The sequence below is a fragment of the Camelus ferus genome, chromosome X, assembly GCF_009834535.1.
Source record: "Camelus ferus isolate YT-003-E chromosome X, BCGSAC_Cfer_1.0, whole genome shotgun sequence".
Taxonomy (NCBI): Eukaryota; Metazoa; Chordata; class Mammalia; order Artiodactyla; family Camelidae; genus Camelus; species Camelus ferus.
In genome coordinates, this window is record NC_045732.1 from 9,482,559 (window position 1) to 9,507,954 (window position 25,396).

General features: G+C 46.0%; 1 protein-coding gene across 7 annotated transcripts in view; it reads left to right on the plus strand.

Annotated features, from left to right (window-relative positions):
- Positions 1–25,396, plus strand: part of STS (steroid sulfatase) — a 138,717-nt gene that overhangs the window by 90,606 nt on the left and 22,715 nt on the right. For all 7 annotated transcript variants that reach the window (XM_006195403.3, XM_032475314.1, XM_032475317.1 and 4 more), the window contains one exon: positions 13,789–13,926. In XM_006195403.3, the coding sequence (XP_006195465.2) occupies positions 13,789–13,926 (138 nt within the window). The remainder of the gene's footprint in view (positions 1–13,788; positions 13,927–25,396) is intronic.

A 25,396-nucleotide genomic window follows, 5' to 3' on the forward strand; every position in this document is an offset into this window, starting at 1 on the left:
AGCGGAGTGCTTTCTTCCACCTGTTGAGACAGGCTGTTAGGGATGAGACCGCCCTTGGCTGTGTTCAGTGGGAGGTGTGGTGTCAAGTTGTCGTCTCTGGTCCCGGCCTTTCCGATTCTCACCACCTCTTCTGGCTTTGTACCCCTGTCACCCCACCACCGCCCGCCTCGCCGACCTGTGCTCCTGATTCTCATGGTGGCCGTGCACCTCCTCGCTGCCCACCCTCACTCCCTCCAGGTGCCCTGCATTCATGGTCATCCCCGTGTGGTCCTGTGGGGAGGAGGCTGCATGAGCCCATTTTACAGATGTGAAAACCAGGGCACACAGCAGAGCAGCTTGTCCAGCAAGCTGTCAAAGCTGGCCAAGGGCAGAGGCAGAATTCGGACGCGGGTCTGTGCTGTGACGTCCCACATGGTGTTAACTGGGATGGCTGTCCTTACGGGACGTGGCTTCTGTGGGTTGATGGCAGTGGGATGGCCAGGGAAAGGCGTAGACTTTGGGGCCAGATGCCTTGAGGTTCCACCGCAGGTGGGTAAACCTGGGCAGGTTACCTGTCTCATGGGCCTCTACTTCCTCATCTGCAAAATGGGATTCCAGCATTGCCTGTCTTGCTGGGATGTATTGGAGAAGGCCTGGGATGTATTCAGAACTGTATTGATGGCCCTTAGGATTATGACGGCTGCACACAGCTTCCGTCGCCTCGCTGCTCGCATAGTGTGTCTTCAACTCACCATCTCTCCTCTAACTAGACTTTCAAAGGCTTTTTTTGGTGGGAAAAGGGAGCAAATGGCCCAGTTTGATGTGTTAGGGTCTTGTGACCCTCTGTTGGTTTGATGTGTCGCCATGAGAAAATGGAGTATTTGGCATCCTTCCCTCAGCCTTTGCCATCTGAGCTCATTGGAGCATGACTTGCTGCCCATGGTCTGAAGGAGCTGCATCTCCAGGGAGTGGAGTGGAAATTCAGGGTCGCCAACTGTCTATGTTTGCAGGTGATTTCTGGGCTCACCCACTGGGCTGCTCAACATGGTGCCTGGAGCCCTGGGTTGGGGGCAGCGATGGCTGAACGTTCTTCAGTTATCTTAGGGAAGGAACCATGTGGGAAGGGAAGTCTTCTTTAGGGCAGGGCTCTGTTAGTCTCTTCGTTTGCTCCCAAGTAGCAGATAAAAGTGAAGGCAGGTTATAAAACAGCAGTATTTCTATAAACAAACTTCTTCTCCATCGCAAATAGATCTTGTCCATTTGGGTACCCCGAGCACCACGGATGTGAAAAACTGAGATGGAACAAGCTTCTGTTCTTTCTTGAGTTTACTGAGTGCTTGCTGTGCTTAACACGGAATTTCATTTGCTGAATGTCGTTACCGCCGGCACCCCTATCAACTCTAATTTAGACGAAGATGACTCTGAACGCTTATCAGTTACTTAAATTTTAGAACAAACACTCAGTGACATTCCCCTCCATGGTCTCCTTGGAGTCAGTCGTGGCAAAATGTAACTTTGGCAACACGTTCACATTTCCAGTTCGTAGAAAATTGTTACAGAAGGAACACTGTTGTCATAATATTTTTTCATTCCTAAGTAAGACAATAGCCAGAAAAGAGCAAAAAATGACAAAATTACAGCATTTTAAGCCTTTTAACTGGGATCATTTGAAGCTAGAATTGCCTGTCAGGTACTCCCGTCGACATGACCGTTTCTTGCCTGCCAAACCGTGTCGGTAACAACCATCTCATCAATGCATTTATGCATCTGATTTTTAGCAAGTAAAAAAGCCTTCCTTTTAGAAGGAGGAAAACCTGCAAGAAATAAGCTTCTCGGACAATCTTTGAAGCTTTGAAGACTGACTTCTCACTCTATCTGTACAACTTGACGTTTGGGTTTTGCCTAGCGCAGCTTTGCCGTTAAGCCGAGGCGGGCGGAGAGGACGGAAAGGGCGCTGCGGTTTATGCTGAAATAGAAGCACAATTACCATAATTGCCAGTAGGGTAGATGTTTCCGTTCTCTGCCACCTTGTCCTCGGAAAACTTCCAGAGAGGTCATCCCACCAGGGGGAAGCTTCTGTAGAGAGCGGCTCTTCTGAACAGGGGTGAGGCTTGCTCAGACATCATGGCCACAGAGGGAGCCGTCCCTTCAGCTGGGGTTACAAGAAAGGGCACGTTGGCCAGGGCAGGAGAAATAGACTGAGGACATCCACAGGTGTGGTGAGCACTGATGACACCCCAGGGTGGAGTCCACACACCCCTGCAGGTGTGTGTGCCTGCACCTGCCTGCACAGAACTCCAGGTCGTGCCCTACACGTGCGCCCCCCTTGTCTGCCCACAAGCCAGGAAGCCCCTTGGCGAATCGTGGCTCTGCACGCGGCCTCCACTGGCTTTCGGCCACAGCTCTGTATCGCACGACCTTGTTCTGCCTGCAAGTCTTCTTTATTCTCATGGGAGAAAGCTTTCAATCCCTTTGCTCGCAGCTCTGCTCCAGAGTCCCACGTGAAGTGTCTCTTCCTCCAAAGGATGGCTCTTCTTCCTTTGAAACTAGGCAGGCCTAGGTGGACTGGAGGTGGGGGTCACTGGTCAGGGTCAGGTCTGCTGTCTGGCGTTGGTTTCTCATTCTGCTCTGAAAGCAACCGTGGGAGAGGGTGTAGGGCTTGCCGTTGTTTGAGGAGGGAGAAGAAAGACTTCCAGATTGTTGGCTACTTAAACCCTGGAGATCAGCTCCGCCAACCCTGTTGGCCCTCCATTGCCATCTGCACTGCAGGATCAGACATCTCCGCCCTTGGGCTGCGTCCTGGAGTCTCAGAGTTGAACCACTCTTGCTTGCTGGCCATGAGTCCCTCATACACATTAATCAGGCTTCTTTATTCAGGACTTTTTTGAGAGTAAAGAGGTGGAGTTCCTAACCCAGAGCCATTGCCAAGAAAATGTGGTTAAGACAAAGGCAAGTTAGGGCCACAGAGGACCTAAAGATTAGAGCCGTTTAATTGTCCCGCTTCCTCAAGCTTGTATGGGTGGCAGTGTTGAAGTTCTTTTCTGCTCTGTTCCTCCATGACCCCTGCCCCATCCATTTGTCCAGCAAGTCCACACACCCGACGCACGCCATGGTCAGTCCTGGGCTCTGCTCTCAACTGCCTGCATGTTAAATGCTTTGCTTGTCCCATTGAGCCTCTGTCTTCCAAAGTGCAACTTTTTTTCTCCATAACCTATACTTGATTTTATCTCTGCGCGTTAGGTGCGCACATCTGGAAGGCTGAAGGTAAATCAAGGTATCAGAAAATCCGATGATAGGGCAGCTAGAATAAAGGGGAAAAATATGCATATATATGTTTTCTAGTTCTCCCCCCTTTCTGTGGGAGTTCCCAGGAAATCTGTATATGTCACATAATAGTGAAGAGGTTTTTGCAGCCTCAGCCCAGAAATGCAGGCACTACAAAGTTAAGATGGGTGGGGAGGACACTGGAGCAGGACCAGTGCAATTCTCTCGACCCAAAATTTGGCCATAAGATTTAGTTGGAAATTCATCATGTAGAATATTGATTTTCATTCCCTAAATTAATTAATCTTATAAATCATTAACCTCTGGGTTTTATAAACTCTGTAACCACATTACCATTTTTGCAAAGCCCGAAGCTTAATTTCATGGTCTTGGGCCTGAAGTGGTTTTTTTGTTTTTTTTTTTTTTTACCTTGAATTTACGTCTCAATTTAAAATGAATAGTTTCTTTTATGGAAGTATCGTTGATTTACAATGTTGTGTTAGTTTCAGGTGTATAGAAAAGTGATTCAGGTATATATACTGAATTCTTTTTCAGATTCTTTCATTATAGGTAATTATAAGATATTGAATATAGCTCCCTGTGCTGTACAGTAGGTCCTTGTTGTTTATCTATTTTATATATAGTAGTGTATATTTGTTAATCCCAGACTCCTAATTTATCCCTCCCCCAGCCCTTTCCCCTTTGGTCACCATAAATTTGTCTTCTGTCTGTGGGTCTATTTCTACTTTGTAAATAGGTTCATTTGTATCATTTTTTTTAGATTCTACCTATTAGTGATATCATATGATATTTCTCTTTCTCTGTCTGACATTTTACTGACTATGATCATCTCTAGGTCCATTCGCGGGGCTGTAAACTCTAAACTCTTTCGTAAATAATTTCCATAAAGAAGATAATACTGCTTGAGATTTTCAGATACAAACTACTATATATAAAATAGGTAAACAATAAGTTCATACTGTGTAGCACAGGGAACTGTATTCAATATCTTGTAGTAACCTACAATGAAAAAGAAAATGAAAATGAATATATGTGTGTATATGCATGACTGAGCTATCATGCTATACATGAGAAATTGACACAACATTGTAAAGTGACTCTACTTCAATTAAAAAAAAAGAAGATAATACTGTAAATTATCATGGAATCAAGCTGCCCGATTAATTCAAACATTATTAACAAGATTTATAGTAACATAGCAATAAAGACCATCACCACAGTAGTAGTAGACAATTATTGGCTAACAGCAGCTAAAATTTAAAAGCCTTTGATATGTGTGTTATTCCTTCCAGCTAGATTTCTGTCGACTCCTGTGTCCTCGACTTTGCCGCACATATTGAAGGTGTCTTTGTTCAGAACTGAACAGTGGATGCAGGGAACTGGAGGATGCAGATGGGGGAATCACAGGGGGGTTTTGGGTAATAGTCCCTCCACCTTCAACCCCTTCTAATGAGCACATTCAATTTGCTAGTTAAACGTTTCCAGGCCCAGAAAGAAAAGATACGTTAGGATTCGAGAGATGGAGTTAAAGCAATGCTCAAATAATATTCCACTGAGAACCAGTGTATATATTTGAAGGAGGAGGTCCAAATTCAGGGTCAGGAGTACACGAATACCTGTTGCCTTTGAGTCATGACCCAATTAGGGTCTGTCTAGAAGCCACATGCAGCAATCCCCTTGCAGTGTATAATGTGTATGTGCAGTCGAACTGTAATAAGTCTACATAATAAAACTGAAAAAGGAAAAACAAAATCCCCCTGCAGAGGTGTGCTGCACCTGCTCGAATTAGCTGAATTAACCAATCAGTTCAAGTGAAGTTACGTATTTAGAGTAGTCAGCACGGTGCCTGGAATGCAGGAACTGATAAGTGCTAGCTGCCATTTTATTATTATTATTATTATTATTATTATTATTATTATTATTATTATTATTATTATTATCCCTTTCACAGGTGGGCAAAGCGTCTTTGCTTACAATGCGCATATGCCCCCATTATTTTGAGCAGAAAAATCATAAATGGGAAAAAAAGTCTGTGATGGAACAGAAGACACAGATTTGCAGTGTCTCATGGGTTTTTATATTATTAGCAGTATTTCCGTGTGTGTTTGAGATGTCCCCTTTGGACTTCCCAGTTTTTGGAACAGCCCATCTGCCCACAGCCTTGGTATTTAGGTTCTTGGGGGAAAAGCTGACCTGTATCTCAGAGCCTGAGCTCTCCCCCGTGAAGTTAACACATCATCCCAGAGTTAGGCCACCTGGATTCAGAGCCAAGCATGAGAGAGAAGCTTGGTGTGTGGTGTTAGTCAGCGTGTCTGGGTTTTAATTTGAGCGTCGTGTGTGAGTGGAACCCGTGATTCTTGTACAAGGTGTCTCCAAAGGGAAGCGTAATTTTCCATTTTGTATCTTCAGCTTTAGAGATGGTAGAATGTCCAATGCAAAAAAAAAAAAAAAATCTAGTCCTGAAATAAGGAGTATGGACGATGTGGTGGAGCATCATAAATGAGAGTGTTCTGAAGGGGTTAATTACCTTGATCATTGTCCATGGCCTCGAGACCTTCTCTGCTCACAGCCCAGCTCGGGTGGGAAGTGTATGGCCATCTCTCCCACTGCTAGAGAAGCTCTGGCAGGTCTGTTTCCAGCACTGGCTTCAGTCAGAGGAATTGCCCCGGGGGAGTGCAGGCAACGCCATACTCCGTCACAGAGCAAGTTACACCAGTGGCCACTCCAGACAGCAAACGGCTGCCCCAGAATCTGCAAGCTTTCTTTTCCGCAAGACAGTCAGGTCTGGCGAATACAGTGGCGTGGCCAGATCAAGAGACCGCATGTTCACTCTGAGCGCTGCCCTTTGCAAAGACTTCCTGCCGGTCTGATGGCCCGCTGCTCGGGTCAGCCAGCCCACTGTGATCCTGGTAACCCTGGGGAAGCCCTGACCACAGACCCTTCCTCGGACTCGCAGGCACACTGACTTCAAGTGTTCCCCTAGACACACTGTATGGTCAGTGACACTGTCCTTCTCTGTTCGCGGGAGAGCACCGGTGTGCTGGGTGAGAATGAGAACTGGTTGGAGTTATTTAAATTATTTCCAGCCAAGGTAACACCCTAGGGGGAGAAAAGAAAAAAAAAACACACACACACATAAGATATTGTCAGTCCGAGAAGATAGCTGAGCAGAGCCGTGAAGGTATCCCAGATGGTGCGAGCAGACGCCGGTGCAGCGGGATAAATCACACATTATGGCTGGGGTGAGGGTGGAGATAGGCTTCGTGGAGGAGATCAGAACATCATCATCCAACCAAGTACAACACAAAATCAGGTGGACTTCCTGGAAACGGTGTGGACTCAGATGGGAGCAAACCCAACAGGGAAGGGAAGCAAAGGGAAGGAAAGGGCGTCCATACTCCGGCAACATTTCCATCTTGCTGTTTCCTGTTTCTTACTTACCCTGATCACCCTAATGATCTGTTTATTGTGTTTAGGTACCATGTTTAAAAATTACATGTTAAGTTGCGTGTAAGCACCCTGTTGCTCCCCCTCCCTCCGTTACTGAAACCATCCTGCAGGAGTTTCATTTTCGGTGCCTCCTTGGACCCTGTGTCTTGGGGGGGCATCTGAGTAAATGGGTCCCAAACTGTACCTCATGCAACAGTTGTGTTGCAGCCAAATAGAGTAACACAAAACGCCAAGTCTTTTTTTTTTTTTTTACTTATATGTATTTTTTTCAGATTCTTTTCCATTACAGCTCATTACAAGGAATTGAATATAGTTCCCTGTGCTATATAGTAGGCCCTTGCTGTTTATCTATTTTATTTATTTTTTTATTAGTTTTGGTTTCCTATTTATTTAATCAGACTAGCTACATAAGTTATCAATTCATATTTTTATCCAAGAAGTATACAAACATGCTTACTTATACAATAGTATGCTAGAACCACCTTCTACTGGCTTGCAAAATTTCTTTTGCATGCAGGATCCATTCTACATTTTAAAAAATCTATTTTATATATGTATATATGTATATGTGTGTGTGTGTGTGTGTGTGTATATATACATATATATATAGTAGTTTGTATCTATTAATCCCAAACCCCTAATCTGTTCCTCTTTCCACCTCCCCCTCTGGTAAGCACAATTTGTTTTCTGTGTCCATGAGTCTATTTCTAAAATACCCCATCTTCTATTCACTATTACAGTATTTTGCTTGCTTCTGTTTAAAAATATCCTGGAATCAAATAACAAATGAAAACTGTGTCAAACGCCACCAGCTGTGTCCCCAACACACACCGCAGACACCAGCACATCATTTTTATATCTTGACCAGCTCATGGAATGCAGATAAATAATTCAATCCTACGACTTTTATTTTCGGCCGTGTCTTGTTTTTTGTTTTTTGTTTTTCCTTTTAGGTACAAGGTTTTCAACTTGACTTTATACTGTAGATTACTCATATGCTTTCAAATGTCCCATCTGGGGGATAACCTTGAGCTCCTTGTAATGGAGAAGATCAGGACTGCAGTTTTGGAAATCTCAAACGTTTATTTTGGGAGGAAGTACAGGGTTGAGTTTACCTGCACGCCAGGGGCATTGCTCCCAACCAGAGACATTAAATCTGTGTGTGCGTTAACCACACGTCCTGATATGTGGCGTGGCGGTTTTGCTTCTAACCCCCCGTAAGCTGACAAGGAATTGCCCTTCTAGGGCCAGTGACAGCGGAATTTCTATATGCCAGTCGGCAACCGACGCAGGACAGCATCGAATCATAGAGTGATGCTTGCTTCCCGGAGCAGCGCCTGGCGTTTTCCGTGCCCCGTGGACAGTCGGCGCTACCACCTCGTGCTGCAAATGGGCGCTCTCCTTTACCTTAAAATCCTTAAAATATTTCCGTCCCGTCGTTCCCCTGTTGATCACAGGAAGGACTTACTAAAAATAGTTTCAGAGGAGCTTTTTAGGATTTCCTGTGTTCCCCAGAATTACGTTGAGTAGGTGGAATTCTCTCTTAATGGCTCATGGTGGGTGGCTGCTTCAGAAGATTTTTTTTTCCTTATGAGCTTGACGCATCCCAAGGGGTAGGCACGTCACAGCATTTTGCTTCCATATTTTGTCTGAGCCGACCTACATTGTAGAAGAAAAGAGAAAAGTCAAATCTGTTGAAATAGCAAGTCTTCTTTCTAAAAGGCAAGCTGATTTTTTACATCCTTTGAAGAGCTTGGCTGCACTGAACACTCACAGTCCTGCGCTCAGAGTTCTGAGCGCATTTCTCCTCCCTGATTTTCTCGTGGCAACTCTCTGCTGCTCTACATTCTCATCTGCGACTTAGACACGAAGGACCTCAGTGAGCAAGCCAGCCACCCAGGACTCAAACCAGGTCTCCTTCTCTCAGGACCCAAGAGCCACAGCCTGAGCATTTAATGCTACGTGATCACACCTCATGCAAGACCGAGGTCCTACCTGTGCGTCCGAAACCCTGCTCCCTCCCGCGTGGCACGTCCCAGTGCTGACCCCAAATGCTGTCTCAGTACTTGCTTGGGACCTGAATCAATGGAGTGAACAAACTCCCCAGAACCCAGGCCTCCTCTGCAACCCACATTCAGACCTGAAGGACGTAGGACCCCGATTTTCACATCTGCACGTTTTCTCTGTGAGGACGACGGAACACTGGCCAGCTAGCCCTCGTTTGTTTCCCATCACACTCGCCCTCGTTGTCGCCGGTTAAATAACAAAGTGCCCTTGAAATGGCTTGCTTTCTGCATTTGTCTCATCTCAGGAACCGTATGAGAAAGCTCTGGAAATAAAACATTTCATTTATCAGCTATCCTGCAGCCCGGCCCTGGTAATTCAAAACTATCATCCTGTATAAATTGGTATCATTATACCTTGAGAACCTTACTGAAAGATAATACTGGCGGACCCCTGATGTGCCATGTGTTGATCTGAAAGCAAGAATAAATACAGCAGTATTTGTTGCCACAGGAGGTTTCTGGGCAGAATTTTTAGGAGAGAAATACGTTAGGCTTTTATGGGATCAATCTCATGAAAAATGGGATGGTTCATGAGCTTTCAGAGTGAGACTCCGGCATGAGATCCAAACGGTATGGGATTCCAGACTGTATCCCTTGAGAGAGAAAGAATGAATAAAAAATCAGAAATCTGACACTTTATTCACAGATGGAGCCAACTTTTCCACCACGTGTACCTGCATAGTGGCCTCGTCTAAATTCTCTTCTATGAAGCTCCGCCCGGGGGTATAAGGTGCTTCTGATGAAAATGATACAAGTTGCCAGTCTTGGCAGTGAATCAGAAAAATGGATGGGGGCAAATAAACCATTGTGGTCATTTGAAATCTAGGAATTTGGAGGAATCCCTAGGGAGGTAGTGTTACGATGGGGAAGGATGCCTTATGCATTTTAGTAGAAGGAACGTGGGTAGTGAATGCAGGTGAAGGTTCGTCTGGAGATGAGAACAGCCTGGAGGGGAAACTGCAACCAGGAGATGGAGGTGGCTTGGGAAAAGACAAGGGTGCCCAGGTGGCTTTGGGAGCAAACACTGTCCCTGACACCCCACGTGCCCCAGTCTGTAGCCCGCGGGCGGGAGGCTTCTCACAAACACGTGTTGACTGCGTGGATGAGGAAGTGTACAAGCCAACAGTGTCTTTGAAAGGCATTTTTTAAAAAATTAGTAGACAATTTTTTTTAGCACTTTTAAGTTTACAGAAAAAGAGAGTAGAAAGTACAGAGAGTTTGCCTACATTCCCTTTGTGTTAGGGCTGGACATTTGTTGCAATTAAAGACCCAACACTGATACATTATTATCAGTTAAAATGCATAGTTTACATCAGAGTTCACTATTTGAATTGTGCCTTCTATGCACTTGGGCAAATGTATCATGATTGCAATATCATACACAATATTTTCACTGCCCTAAAAATCCTACCCCTGGCAACCACCGTTGGGTTTTTTTTTGTTTGTTTGTTTGTTTGTTTGTTTGTTTACAGTCTGCATGGTTTTGCCTTTTCCAGAGTGTCACAGAGTTCAATCATGCAGTGTGTAGCCTTCTCAGGGTGAGTCCTTTTACTTAATGATATGCATTTAAAGGTTCCTGCATATCCTTTCACGGCTTGATGCCTCATTTCTCTGTATCACTGAATAATATTGCATTCTCTGGATAGACCACAGTTAGTTTATCCACTCACCTACTGAAGGACACCCCGGTTACTGCCAAGGTTTTGCCAATTATAAATAAACCTGCCATAAATATTTGTGTACAGACCTTTATGTCCACAGGAGTTATCATGGAAGCCACATGTTTTAAAAAAGGCATGACTGGGACATTGTGCTGTACACCAGAAATTGGCACATTGTGACTGACTATACCTCAATTTAAAAAAAAAAAGACATTTCTTCAGCACTTCTGTGTACTGAAACACTTCTGTATATATGAAAGGTGAATTTCATTTGCAATAGAGGTGCATGGTTGTATGCCCATTTGCAAAAGACCAATTACAAGGAAGTAAGATCTTCAATCCTCTGCTGTCTGCCTAATCCGTGTTATTCTACTTAGAAATTGTTATACGCACCAAAAGGGGCATTTTCCCTTCAAAGTGTAAGTGGGGGTGTTAGTGGTTATTGCCTCTCCCTTTGTCAACTCACTAAACTAATTACCATTTTCAAAGTGATAAACCTGAAATTAGTGTCAGAGTCAAATTACCCCAAGCCCGAGTGCACAGGTGGTTTGCCTAGCTGGACCGAATAACACGGCAATAAATGTCTGCCCGACGATGATTTATCGTGGGAGACAACGCTCTAAAGTGGCCCTGTGTGTCTCATTCCTCGGTCCTGAGTATGACATTTATGTATATGGCGTGGCTTCTAGGAGTTTGTCATATGAGTTAAAAAAAAAAACTGAGAAAGATTGAACGTACTCTGGCCTGTGGCATTTGCAATCAAATAGCAAAAAATATGTCTGGGAACAAATGACTTGACTTGGGTCTTGCTTCTGCTTCGGAAATCATCTCTGCCACCTCCGTGGAGGGTTGACCCTGCAGACTTCTATGCCTTTTCTGGACCATGGCGGTGAGGGTGCAACCCCGGGGTGGAGGGCCTGCCTTCACTGGCATATGACCTACCTGCCAGGTGTCCCCATGTGCAGTTACTGTTTCTGCTGCAGAGGGTACCTGGTGTCCTTGTAGAAGTCCAGTTGTTGTGGTTATCCTACAGTGACGAGATGGACCCCACCCGCAGTGTGGGTCCCACATCTAAACTAGTTATGCCACAGCCACGCCAAGAGGCTATGGAAAGGGTTGTAACTCACAGAGTGAGGCTTTCTGGGAGGAACAGGGCAGCTCCTAAAATGGTCCGAAGATAGCTTGAGAGAGATGGAAAAGAGACAGAGTCAGCTTTCATGGTGGGTGGGAGCTGGATCTTGGATGTGGGTTCCTGCATGGAGGCAGGAACTGGCGTAGTTAGCACCTCCCACAGACACTGAAGGAGGGAACCAACCCCCAAGCTTTCATATTAGCTTACTGGGGACAAGTGGAAAAGGCAGAGGTGAGGATTAAAAGCTCTTAGTAGTCGAACATCAAAAGGCAAAGTCAGGGAAACAACCTAAATGTCCATCAACAGATAAGTGGGATAAAGAAGATGTGGTGAATGTATGTACAGTGGAATACTACTCAGCCATTAAAAAAAGAATGAAATAATGCCATTTGCTGCAACATGGAAGGACTTAGAGATTATCATACTAAGTGAAGTAAGTCAAAGACAGATATCACATGATATTACTTATATGTGGAATCTAAAATGTGATGTAAATGAGTTTATTTACACAACAGGAACAGATTCACAGACATAGAAAACAAACATATGGTTACCAAACGGGAAATGATGGGGGAGGGATAAATTAGGAGTTTGAATTGGCAGATACAAACTACTATACATAAAATAGATGAACAACAAGATTATACTGTACAGCACAGGGAACTATATTCAATATCTTGTAATAACCTATAATGAAAAAGATACGGAAAAAATGTATACATATGGATACTGAATCGCTGTGCTGTACACCAGAAATTAACACTGCATTGTAAGTCAACTATAATTCAATTAAAAAAAAACAAAGTCAGACCCTTTAATACCTCACACTATGACTGTGCGCATGAACTGACTGAGTTAAAGGAGCAGCATATGAGTACATAGATCTCTGTGTAAATTATACATTTTTTTCTTCTAGTTTGGACATCATTGCCTTCTGATTTGAGAGAGGATGATAGTAGCTTCCTAATCAGAGATAACGTTTTGGCCCGTGATTCAGTCTTCACCTGGCTTCTGTGGTTGGTGGTGGTTTTTTTCCTTAAGGAAAATTTTAGGCATAAATAGAAATAGAAAAGTGCAGTGAACTCCCTTGTGCCCCTGATCCACATTTAACAGTGAACGAAGTCATCTTGCTTAACTCACATCCCTTCTTCCTGGGTTAATTTGAAGAAGGCAGCGGCTATCCGTGGGTCTTCCAGGAGGTAAATCTGATTTCTCTCCTGAATGTCTTTTTCATTCCTGTGTGATTCTCAATGACTTCATCCACTTAACTACGTGAGGTTTGAGACTGTGGGATTTGGAATCAGATTTAATTCTTTTTTCCTGGGTCTCCCACTTCCTAACTGTGTGGCTGTGAGCGGGTCATGTACCATCTGGGAGCACTGTGGCTGTCACCTGTAAAATGGAGCCAATACTCCTTACTTGTGAGGGTCAGTGTCGCCTAAACAGGAGAACGCGGAATAAAGTCCTTCGCACGTAGAGAGTGTTTGACAGATGAGAGGCGTTGTTCTCATTGTGGTGGCTGGAATCGTTGTTTTGAAGGGTTGTGAATTGGGGGTTCGTACACAATGTGGGTGTATGGGGTGGGTGCAGGGGGAGGACAAGGTGGGTGGAGAAGGTGAGGACAAGGTCGGTGGAGAAGGTGAGGACAAGGAAGAGGAAAGCATGAGGAGTATCGATACTCGTGATGGGCAGTTTTAGATATGGGTGTCTATGGTAAATATTAAAACAGATCGTTCATTCATCATAAAATGTTTATAGGGATATTTGTTCATGGGAGAAGAACACTGCTGGGTCGGGTTTTCTCCCGGTCAATAAGGAAAACCAGTAGACAGCTTTATAACTTCAGGACCATGGACAGCAGCTGCAACCCAGCATCTTCTTCCAAGGAGTCATGATCGGCAAGCCTGGTTCTGTTAGAACCCTTTATCCAATCTCTCTACAGAATCACCCCAGCATGCCTAGGGGTTCAGATAATACTTAGCGACGATACTTTATTCAATGACTGCGTCTTCTTGATGCAAGAGGCCTGGCACCCTTGGTCCTCCTCTTTAGGCTGCACCCCCTGTCAGGAGCAGCACGGGAGAGAGAGCTCAGCGTGCAAGACTGTCCCCTCCTCACCAGAAGAAATTAATGGACAAGTCAATGAGGGCAAACAACCTCCCTTTCTTTTGTGAAGATTGCACTGTTTTCAAATTGAATACTTTCTCCCCTTCAGGGCAGATCTTGGATGTTCTGGATGAGCTGAAACTGGCTAATAACACCTTCGTCTACTTCTCCTCGGACCAGGGAGCACACGTAGAGGAGATGAGCATCAGAGGAGAAGTTCACGGAGGCAGTAATGGAATCTATAAAGGTGAGAAGTCTGTCCAGGTGGGAAATGCCCATGGGGCTCAGCTCTGCCCACCCCACCCCCACCTCACCCCATGGTCACCTTTTCCTGGATCTCGGAGGCATGGGGTTATTCTTCTGCAACTTGAAACTATGTAGGACTTTGTTGGGTCACGCGCACTGAAACGTCAGATGGCCAATGTGGCCATTTCTGGAATGGTCCCCACAGAACTTAAGAGCACACATCCTGTGTCAAGACATTAGAATTGAGGGCGTTGTCCCCCAAATGTACATGCAGCTCCATACCATGTAGCTGATTGAAGCAAGACCCCGTCCACCCTCCATGTAACCATTCCCTGCGGCCACCGTAACAAATGAACGCAAACGTCCTGGCCTAAAGCAACACAGGAGTATTAACTTGTAGTTCTAGAGGTCAGAAGTTTGAAACGGGCCTCACTTGTCCAAAATCAAGGTGACGGCAGGGCTGCGTCCTTCTGGAGGCTCTAGGGGAGAGTCTCTTTCCTTGCCTCTTCAAGCGTCTGGAGGCCACCTCCATTCCTTGGCTCAGAGCCCTTTTCTTCCATTTCTAAAGTTGACAATGCAGTGCCTTCAGACCGTCCTCTCTCTCTCTCTCTCTCTCTCTCTCTCTCTCTCTGGCCTCTGCTCCCGTAATCTCATCTCTTTCACTTGCTCGGACCCTCCTGCCTGCAATTCCAGGGACGCTTGTGATTATATTGGGCTCACCCAGATCATCTACAGTAATGGTCCCATTTCTCGACCCTTCACTTAATCATATCTGCACAGTCCCCTTTGCCATGGAAGGTGACATATTTACAGTCACCTGGGGGCTGAGGACGTGGACAGCTTTGGGAGGTCATGATTCTGCCCACCCCAGTCTGCTGTAGCACCTTGGGCTGATGCTTGATTCCTGACACAGCATTAACTAAGCCACTGCCAAAATGGATCAGGCTTGTCACTGGGGATATCAGGTAAGACCCAGCTACTGACCCCAAGCTGCTTGTATAGGACAGAGTCGGCGAATACCAGACATACATATCTAACTATAGTAAATGTGACCCAATTCACAAAGACTTAGGTGAGATACCTCAGAGGGCACATCGGTGCTAAGGGTTAAGACACCCACCCAGATCTGCAGTGGATGTGGGTTGGTTGGAGGACGATGAGTGGAAGTGACCATGCAAAGAGGTGAAGCGTGGTGTCCCAGACAGTGGGGGCTGCCTGATAAAGCAAGAACACATGTAAGACATAGGAAAGCACGTGACCATTGAATTTTGCTACTGTAAAGAGATAAAGTGCTTTATAGCTCCTTGGTTATTCTCTCATACGGACGTTTCACAGATTACCATGGACTCAGGAAATCAGAGTTTACCTACAAAGTTGTGAAAGGATAATGGTGGAATGTTTTCCTCCATTAGTTTATAAAATACTGATTGAGCTGTGTACCTGATACTGGGCTAGAGGCAAAAATAAATATGAAATGGAGTGTCTTCCCTGAAGGAGCTCATGGTCACTGGGTTGGGTAGGTAGGTGGTTGGTTGGGTGATTGGTTGGGTGAGTAGTTGGTTGAGTGGATGGGTGGGTGGGTGGCTGGTTGGTTGGTTGGGTGGGTGGCTGGTTGGGTGAGTGGGTGATTTGGTGATTGGTTGGATGGATGGTTGGGTGCATGGGTGCCTGGTTGCTTGGTTGGGTGGGTTGTTGGGTGATGGTTTGCTGGTTTGTTGGATAGGGGGTTGGGTGGCTGGGTAAGCAGTTGGTGGCAGGAAGCCGAAGGAGACCCATTAGATTTGACATTTCTTGGCACAAGATACTAGTGGTGCATACAGCAAGAAAAGAGCCTCAGTCGGCCAGTGGTGCCCAGGAAATGTTTTCAAAGAGGGCAAGGCTTGGAAGGAGTTGGCCGGTGTGTGCTCGCTCTCTTGTTGTTCTTCTAGCTCCTTCCACCCTCCCATCCACTTACCCTCCTCAGTCGTGCTGGGAATGAAGAGAAGCAGGTGACGTACCCTGCACACTGCCAGCAGTGGAGTAAGGCTGGGTCATACCGGGCCTTAGCCAAAGGAGCAGGGAAAGGGTGATCTGTTACCCATCCCAGGGGCGACATGTAGCTTATGAAACCTTACGCTTCTGTTTACATCCTCACGTGCACATCTGAGTGTTTTAAATTCTTTTTAATTCTGAGTGCCTGGGGGCAGGGAGCTTTCCTTATACTTTTGGTTACTTGGAATGCAGGTCAAAAGGATTCCAATTCAGTGCTGTCTGGACACCCTCACTAGACGCTCATACCCCTTCCTTCCGTTGTCATCGGTAGCTCGCCAGTGCAGGATACACGACCAATACTCAGCACAGGGTGACATGAATGAACAGGGGTGTTTAATTGGAACAGGACTAACCTGCTCTCTGAGCTAGTCTTATTTTTGATGACTGAGGAATGAAAACTTGTATTCCTGTACATGAAGACTATGTGCTTTTGTCGTATTTCCACGAGGTTATGGCCTGTGTGTAGAGTTGTTTTTATGTTATTTTATAGATGATAGCATCTCTCGAGATGGAGTTGCAGACTGCATTTCATGCATCGGTTCCCCCGACCATTCATTCTCCCGACGAAGGTCTGTTAGTTTCCGAAGTAGCTTAGTGGCTGCAGGTGAGACGTGTACATAAATCACAGTGATAAAAGTGGTTTTAGCAAGTAATACGTTATTTAAGAAAGTTACAGATACAGTGCGATGGAGCCTCAGTTCAGGGACAGATGACCAGATGACCACCAGCTGATAAATCTGAGGAAAACCTCACGAGCAAGAGGAGGGGTTGGCATCGGCCTTTCGCTTTGATAGTTGGCTCTTCGGAGACATTAAGTGGATGGTGAGGTTGGATCAGAAAGGGAGCGTCAGAGGTCTGAGTGATGGCTGGAAACTGGGGTTCTTATACAATCTGAAAAGCATGCTCATAGCGGCTCCCTGGTATTTGTAACAGACGCATTGGGTGTGCTGGAAATGCTTTGCTTGAGTGCTAGGAATAGCGTCAGTGCATGACACTGTATTAATATCTCAGCCGCCACTCTGTTGCAAACATTATCCCTTTGTCAAATTTAGTTGAAATCAAGTTCACAGTGAAACATGGTTACAGTATGATGCTCAAAGAAAAAAAAAAAAAAAAAGACGTGGTTTCCATCTAGCTACGGGAAATGACCAAAGACTTCTAAATGTCGGGCAGGGAGGGTCTAGCTCAGTGGTAGAGTGCATGCTTAGCATACACGAGGCTCTGGGTTCAATCCCCAGTCCCTCTGTTAAAATAAAACAAATAAATAAAATAAACCTAATTACCTCCCACTCAAACAAACAAACAAAAAGACTTCTGAATGTCAACGCACCTTGTTTTCTAAAGCTGAGCACTCGCACGTAACAGTAATGATTTCCACTCTTGATCAAAACCACACAAAAAGATCTGTATGCTTTGAGCTCAGCGATTCCACTGTATTCCCCAGGACAGGTCTGTTTCGCTAATGAAATCTGTGTGTGAGCCACCTTGATAGAGTGCCTGTGACTAAGTCACTTCACAGAGTTCAAGTAGGTGATTCCTTTTAATCGTAGGAACGTTAAGTTCTGCTGCAGTCTGCATTTGAAAAAATAATAATAATATAATACTTGGGGGTTTAGGAAATAGTGATGCTACTTTTCGTTTCTCTCATTTTTTGAAGGAAATGTGTTTGCAGCATAACTGTCCTGTTTAGATTTCAATATGGGTAAATTTTCCCTTTGTCACAAGCTGTAGTATGAAAGGGAATTGTGAATAGACGCAGGGTCCAATGTGTGTTTTGAATATAACATTAGTTAACACTTTAGCAATCTTGATGATGTCTGTCATACAATACTTTCTGAACTACTTACTTCTGAGAAGCTTCTAAAATCAATTTCCTTCTCCCGTCCATATGTTGTGAATAATTGTGTCAACCTGAAAAAAAAAATGAGTTTACCAAGTAACAGCCCATCTTCTCATTTGAGAATTGAGGAATCATTGTTTCCTTTGGAGCTTCTGGGTCACCTGACAGTGTTCGCGTACTGACTTAATTAGGCTTTTCATCGAGAGTGAGATAAACAAGCAAACCCAAAAATCCCACGTGCCTTTTACACTGAGTAGCCTGTGACCTTCTCAGAGCTGTTAAATGTAGAATTTTCAACTTGGCTTTGAAATACTGAAAATGTCCGCATGACTGCTCTGGAACGTGGGATAGGAACCACAGTTTGAGATGAACAGAGGAGTTACAATTTCCTTGCGATCCTGAACCATCCCCAGGAAACATAGATGGTGGCTCTGAGTTGGTGTAAGTGCACACCTGTCCGTGGGCAGGTGTTGGGTCTCCTGAGGTCAGGGGAGTGGGTGCCCTTGTGAAGGGCCTTCAGTCTGCTCCCTTACCTGTGTCAGGGCAGGGCAGTTGGATAGGAACTCAAGACTGTAGTCTTGCAGATGGTGGTTCTCTCTTCCTTTAATTTTTATTTTTTGGAGCGGGGAGGTAATTAGGCTTATTTATCTCTTTACTTGTTTTTAATGGAGGTACTGGGGGTTGAACCCAGGACCTCATGCATGCTAAGCAGGCACTCTAGCACTGAGCTGTACCCTCCCCCGATTGCGGTTCTCCTGGGGAAGGAGCCACTGGCCCCGCCCCAGCTTCACAGGATGTCCCAGTCAGGGTTAAGCACCTGGGGCCCTCCGTACAGAGAGATGGGTGCCAGTGAACTCACGGATGCTCCTTCCTGACTTCATTGGTGCCTCATCCTTCTTGGATCTACCTCTCAAAGTTGGAGGCCTCTGGGGCCCTGTCCTGCGCCCCCTCCTTTCTTTCTCTGCACACGCACCCTGTGTGATCTCATCCAAACCCGTGGCCTCAAAGAGCACTTGAGAGCTGGTAACACCCATACCCGGTGCCGACCCTTCCTGGGAACGCCCGACTCTGAAAGGTCACCCAGCAGGAGGCTCCCCACTCAACCCCTTCCTCCCTTTTATTCTGCCTAAAGCAGGTAATAAATGTCAATGGACTGGCTACGTTAACTCTATAGACAGCGTCTGCAGAAGCACTGGTCGGTGGGGATGGAAGCTGAGAATCAGTATTTTCCCGAGTGTTTAAGAACATAGACTTTCTCCACGCACAGAGGCGTGCTTTCAGAACTCCCTGATATCAGCATTGGGGGCACCGCAGCTTCTGGGGTTTCTCATCAGAGTGCAGACTCCAAAGCAGCTGAGTGGCTGGAGTCCGTTTCACTGAGGAGCCACCGCTTACAGCCACTGAGTTGGGCGTCTCTTTCCCTCGTGCAGTCACACAGCTTTCAGAGCAGTGGATACCTTCATTGTAAAAAACAAATAAATAAAAGCAAAAGGCTCTGGTAGTTTATTAGAAGCTGGCGACATTCAGGGTCATTCTTCAGATTTTAGCAAACGTTTTCACCGGCTCCCCAAGAATGGGCAAAACCTGGCCGGTCTCACCAGTATCAGTGTTTACGTGCCGGGAGGCATCCTGCAGGCTTCTCACCTTTGAAAGAAGCTCACGTGTCATCCTCACTTAGCTGTTGACTCATTCAGTTAAATTCAACCGACAAGCCATGCATGTGTTGAGTCTGTATGGTATGGCAGGCACCGGGCTAGTTTCTAGGTGCTAAAGACAATTGACCCGGGGTCCCTGACCGCCAGCAGCTTGTATTCCTTTTTGAGATGGAGGTGTAAGGAGGTGATTTCAGAATGGCAAACTGGTAAGGGAGCTCTGACAAGGGACGGTTGCAGATAGCTCATGCAACCTGGGAACTGAGAAAGCTTGGCAGCAGAGGCTGGCCTTTCTGCAGGCTGATGTTGGGAGGTGCTGGCTGGGAGAAGGAGATGTGGGAAGTTCATTCTAGGCAGGAGTGAGGGGCTTGTGGGTAGCAAAACGCCGCTCATTGTTGCTAGAGATGAAGGTGTGAACAAAGGATGTTGGGTATGTGGCTGAGGCAGTAGCCTACGTCCACACTAATGTGTACAGTACAGTGAATGTGTGTGTGTGTGTGTGTGTGTGTGTGTGTGTGTGTGTGGCCATGTGCGTAGTAGTTACATTTAGAGACGAACATTCTCAACAAAATCCAGTATAAGGAAAGGAATGGATTGTTATTCTAGGAACACCGTAGAGGACTGTCATGATTAAAAAGCCAGCACACGCAGGTTGTTTTCTAAGTGCCCTTCGTAAGTGCAGGGTGTGGCTGTTACCCGAGACACGACAAGAACCATGACGGTAGATGTGTTCTACTCACGTGTGTATCCCCATAACCCGACATGTTTTAGGAAATAATTTTTGACTTAAACCGTAAACGAAAAAACACTTGAGTTTCGGTTTGAAGGATGTATTGTTTAACCTCATGAAGACTGCAGGTGGAAGAGCATGGTGAATCCATTGGGTATGGGCGGTAAATCCTTTGCGTACTGGCGATTGATTGGATCCTGGGTTTCAGGGAAAAGAAGGCCTCAAAGCTGGCTCTCCTGTTTCTGGCTGGTGTCACTGGGTACGTGGAGGTTCCCTGTAGGAATGAGGACGCCCAGGCAGAGACTTGTTTTTGGTTGGCATGCGGGGAGGCGTATGCGATCATTTGGTGTAAGAAGAGAGTCAGGGACCAAGACGAACAGAAAAGTCGGGATGGAAGATGGTGATGCAACGAAGCAGACGTGGAGAGTGTGACTGGGGAAGTGAGGACACTAGGGAGGGAAGAGTCAGGGAAGAGCACGGTTCGGAGAAATGACTGCTGCTCAGCAGTCGAGGAAGCTGTAGACCCCACAGGGCACGGCATGTATTACACACGTGATGGTAAGGCGTGTTTTTTCAGTGACAGTGAGGGTCAGGGACGAGATGGTGGAAGAGGAAGTGGAAGGTGGGCAGGATCTCAGATTCTTCTCAGAAATGTGTCTACGCAGAAAGGGTGGCTGTGAAAGGGGAACTTTGTATTGGGGGAGATCGGAGCTGTATTTCATTCTCCCAAGTCAACTTCAACGGAGTTAAGAGACAAGGGATCATTGAGAATGTCAGGTTTCTAAGAAGATGGTAGGAAATGAGATCTAAAACTTACAAGGAAGCTTGATGTTTGAAAGGAGGCGGGACAGCCTCTTCTCTACGAAGGAGCAGTGACAGGAGGTGCTGGGGAATTGGGGAGCATAATGGTTGGAACTTGAAGACCTTCCCAAAGAAAGCTTTCAGTCTCTTCTACTGAGGAGCTGGGAAAACAACCCACAAAAGCTGCTCCCTGGGTCTTCGGGGGAAACGTATGCCAGCCCCTGACTCAGATTAGTTAGCCGTTTGGTATCTGGCTTAAATCGTCACCCTTGGGGGAAGGTCTAGCTCAGTGGCACAGCGTGTGCTTAGCATGCACGAGGTCCTGGGTTGAATCCCCGGACCTCCATGCTAAATAAATGACCTAATTCCCCCCCCCCAAAAAAAAAAACCTCACAAACCAAATAGTCCCCATTAACTTTTCCTACCATGTCAGTTACTTGAAGGGTGTCCTTTCTGTGTTTGCCTCTCCTTGGACCCTGACTTGAGCAGATCGCTGTTCTTTATTTTTGTCCCCGATCACAGGTGGATGCTAGTTTGACAGAACCTGGACAGTGTCGTCAGCTCTCCTGTCTAGAACGGGTGGGTTTTTAGACTGGAATGAATACGTCGAGGAGAGTGGGAACCACAGCATCTTGGGTGAGAAAGTGTTTGGTGTGAGTTGCACTTGTCACGTGCCTGTTTGTGGCTCCCATCCATCCAGGGAGTCAGCGTTACCTGGGCGGGGAGAGGCCCAAGAGGAGGGAAAAAGACAGATAGACTGTGTCGTAAACGTCTGTGCCCAAATCAAGGAGAAAAATGAGGAGCATGTGCTCTTGCCATTCAAAGGCATTTGACCCCCTGGGTCGCAGCGTTTGTCGGGGCAAGAATAGAAGGCTGGCTTGCAGACAGCTGTTCCCAACAAGAGCCTCCACGTAAATGGCAGAATTGTCTCTGAATTCTCTCTTGCCTGCAGAGATTGAGTAACTCAGCCATCCTCCCTCCGTGACTTCCCATTATGGCCGAGTGCCACCAGGATGTTAAAAGCATGAATTTGACAATTACGTGACCAAACTTTAAATTTAGACCGTGCTCTTTTCTCTGCTCATACGTTTTTGGAAAGAAAGAATCCAGAATCCTTTACCTGTTTTTCTTGTATCTGCCCTGCAGTCTCACCTCCTCCTCTGCTAACCTTATTCTCCTTCACAAACCAACTCAGAGTCTGTTGATTTAGGGCAGGTGTTCTGCGGGAAGAGGAGTGCCCTGTGCTTTCTGTCGGCCCCCAGTCAGTTCTCTGTGGGTGTGTCTGAGCTCTCCTTTGAGACTTGGAGCTTCTGTCGGACAAGAAGAAGCTTGTTGGCATATCTTTGAGCTCCCTTTGGGATTCTAGTCAACAAAATATTAGCAAACAAACTCCAACAACACATTTTAAAAAAAAAAAGGTCATACACAGTGATCAAGTTGGATTCATCCCAGGGACACAAGGATGGTTCAACATACGCAAATCAATCAACGGGATACACCACATCCACAAAAGAAAGGACAGAAGTCACACGATCATCTCGATAGATGTGGGAAAAGCATTAGATAAAATTCAACACCCATTTATGATAAAGCCTGTTACCAAAGTGCATATAGAGGGAACTTATCTCCACATAATGAAAGGCACTTACGACAAACCCATAGCCACATAATACTCATTGGTGATGAGTTGAAAGCCTTCCCTTTGGGATTCTGAGAATAACAGCAGAATCTCGTAATTTGCTAGGCTAGGAGTAGAGTTTCTCAGCGGCACAGATTCTGATACCATCGCTTACTTGCTGTGCAGTCTTGGCCACAGTTTTCCCAACTGTGAAATGGGGTACTTACTTACTTTGCAGAGTAATGATGAGTTAATATCTGTCGTGAGCTTGGGTGATTCCCGGAACACGGTGAACTCCGTCACGATTCCTGATTCTAGTAAGCCACTGCTTGGCGAATGTCGGGTGAGCACATCAGGTGCGCGGGGCTCAGTCTTTGATTCCTGTGAACTTCATGATAATGACATGACATCTCCCAGCAGTTCCTGGGAGAGCAGCGTGCTGGACTTTTAAAGACACGTACATTTTGTATGTATCCTTTTCCATGGCAATCCAGCAGGACGGAGAAGACTCAGAGCCTCGCCATCTGACCAGCAAAGATTGTTGCTCATCAACATATACTTGGAAATGTGGAATCCTGCGCCGTCAAATGCCTTTTCCCGTAGGCAGTGTGTGCACGCATCTCTTAAAAGTTTTTAAATATATATATATTTTTTCAATCATATTAATAATCACCTTATTTTTTAACTCTTTTTATTGAGTTATAGTCAGTTTACAATGTTGTGTCAAATTCCAGTGTGGAGCACTGTTTTTCAGTTGTACATGAACATACATGTATATTCATTGTCACAGTGTTTTTCACCGTGAGCTCCCACAAGATCTCGTATGTATTTCCCTGTGCTATGCGGTATAATCTTGTTTATCTATTGTGCAGATGCCTGTCATTTTTTTTTAATCACTGTTGTTCTAAAAACACTGCCTTCCCCCAGCTTCCCCCAGTGTTAACTTTCTGCATAACCCTCGTACATTTGTCAGGAAATGAAGGTTAGTCCATCGTTGTCAACCAAAAGACGAATTTCCCGCCACGAATGCCCTTTTGCAGTTTCAGGACCCAATCCGCAAGGCCACATTGCATCTGGAAGGGTAGACTGTTCAAAGATGCTTTTCCGTTATCTTAGCATTTTGGTCCATCTTCCCATTTATTTTGTTCTGTTTTATTTTAACCAGGGGGGCGATCAGTGTATAGACTAGCCACTAGTTCAACTCGCCCTTTTTTGTTCGGTAGAAACCACTTTTTGTTTGTTGGTTTGTTTTTGTTGCCGTTAAATTTAAAGTGAGAGTGCTGTGAGCTTGATCTGCTGGAAGGTTAATCAGACACTAACTCACACGTTGAGGCGCCTTCTGCAACTGCTCCGCTAGTGACAGCTTGAATAAACTCTGCCAAGTGATGCAAACTTCTCATTTCTTCGGTGTAAAACCCACGAAGCAGGAATAACAGTATTGGTCAGGTAATTACCTTAAGGTCTCACTGAAAAGATGACGAGGAAGAGTTTTAACTTTCCTAGGAGGCCAGCCACCATAGAAATTGCAAACTGGTAAAGAATTCACATTTGAGTTTTCCCTAACTGTGCATGTAAAACATAACGGGTGCCGGCAGCGGAAAGATCTTGCCCGTATAAGGAATTGAGTCCACAGTCGTCAGCGTTCAGTCCGCAGTTCACTGGAAACTAGCGTTAAGAAATGAAGGTTTGCTTTTCAAAATCCCTCAAACCTAGGTCTCCATCATTTCATTTTTTAAGTTTAAGTGGAATTTATGTCCGTGTATGAACCATGCATCAGTCATGTCCAGGCACTGTCTCCCTGCTCTGAATCTGCATTCTCTTCCAACTTTATTTGACTACTTAATTTTCCATGCCAGTTGTGTGTTGGGAAGGTGTTTGCGAGGAGCTGAACTTGAACCCGCTCCATTCCTCCCCAGCCTAACTTCCCAAGGTTACGATTCCTCTGGGGTCCAGCTCTGTGCTCAGCTAGGTGTAAAGTCCTGGGGAAATACTCCTGGGGAAGCGGCACGTCCGGTTCCCCGACCACGCGTGCGCTCCCGGCTTGAGGGACCCAGCCCCGACCTCCCTGAGCACGAGGCTGCTGGGCTGCTGTCTATGTTTTGCAGGGTCCGCGGGGGGGAGGCCCTGGGGAGCAGCTTCTGTTGACATCGTGGCCCTCTCCCAGCTCACCCCTCCCGGCCCCTCCCAGTACCCGTTTCCTTCTCCGTTTAGTTAATTTGGAATCGCCTTATGCGTACGAAGCTGGTTTTCCCGACTGGAACAGCTATAGAATCACAGCAGTGGTGACAACGGTCATCGTGTGTGCTCTCCTGCCTTTCAGGCCCCGGGGATCATAACCCCATGTCGGACTTGCATCTAACGTGTCTGGACTGCGAGACACAGGATGGTTGTTCCGTGTGCCCAGCTGGTGCTTTCACTTCCTAGGGCTGCGATAACAAATCACCACCCATTTGGTGGCCCAAAATAACACAGATTGGTGTCCTTACAGATGTGAAGGTCAGATATCCAAAATGGGTCCACCTGGGCTAAAATCAGGGTGTCGGCAGAACTGTGTTCCTTTATGGAGGCTCTGGGGGAACGCCTGTTTCCTGGGCTTTTCCAGTGGTGAGAGGCCACCTGCGTCCACTGGCGTGGGTCAGCGCTCTCCATCTTCAAAGCCAGTGACGCAGCATCTTCCAGTCTCCCTCTCTGACTACGGCCCCAGCTGCTCTGACGCCATCTCTCCCGCCTCCCTCTTTCCCTAAGAAGGCCCCTCGTGGTTATATTCGACCCACTCACATAATCCAGAATAATCTCTCC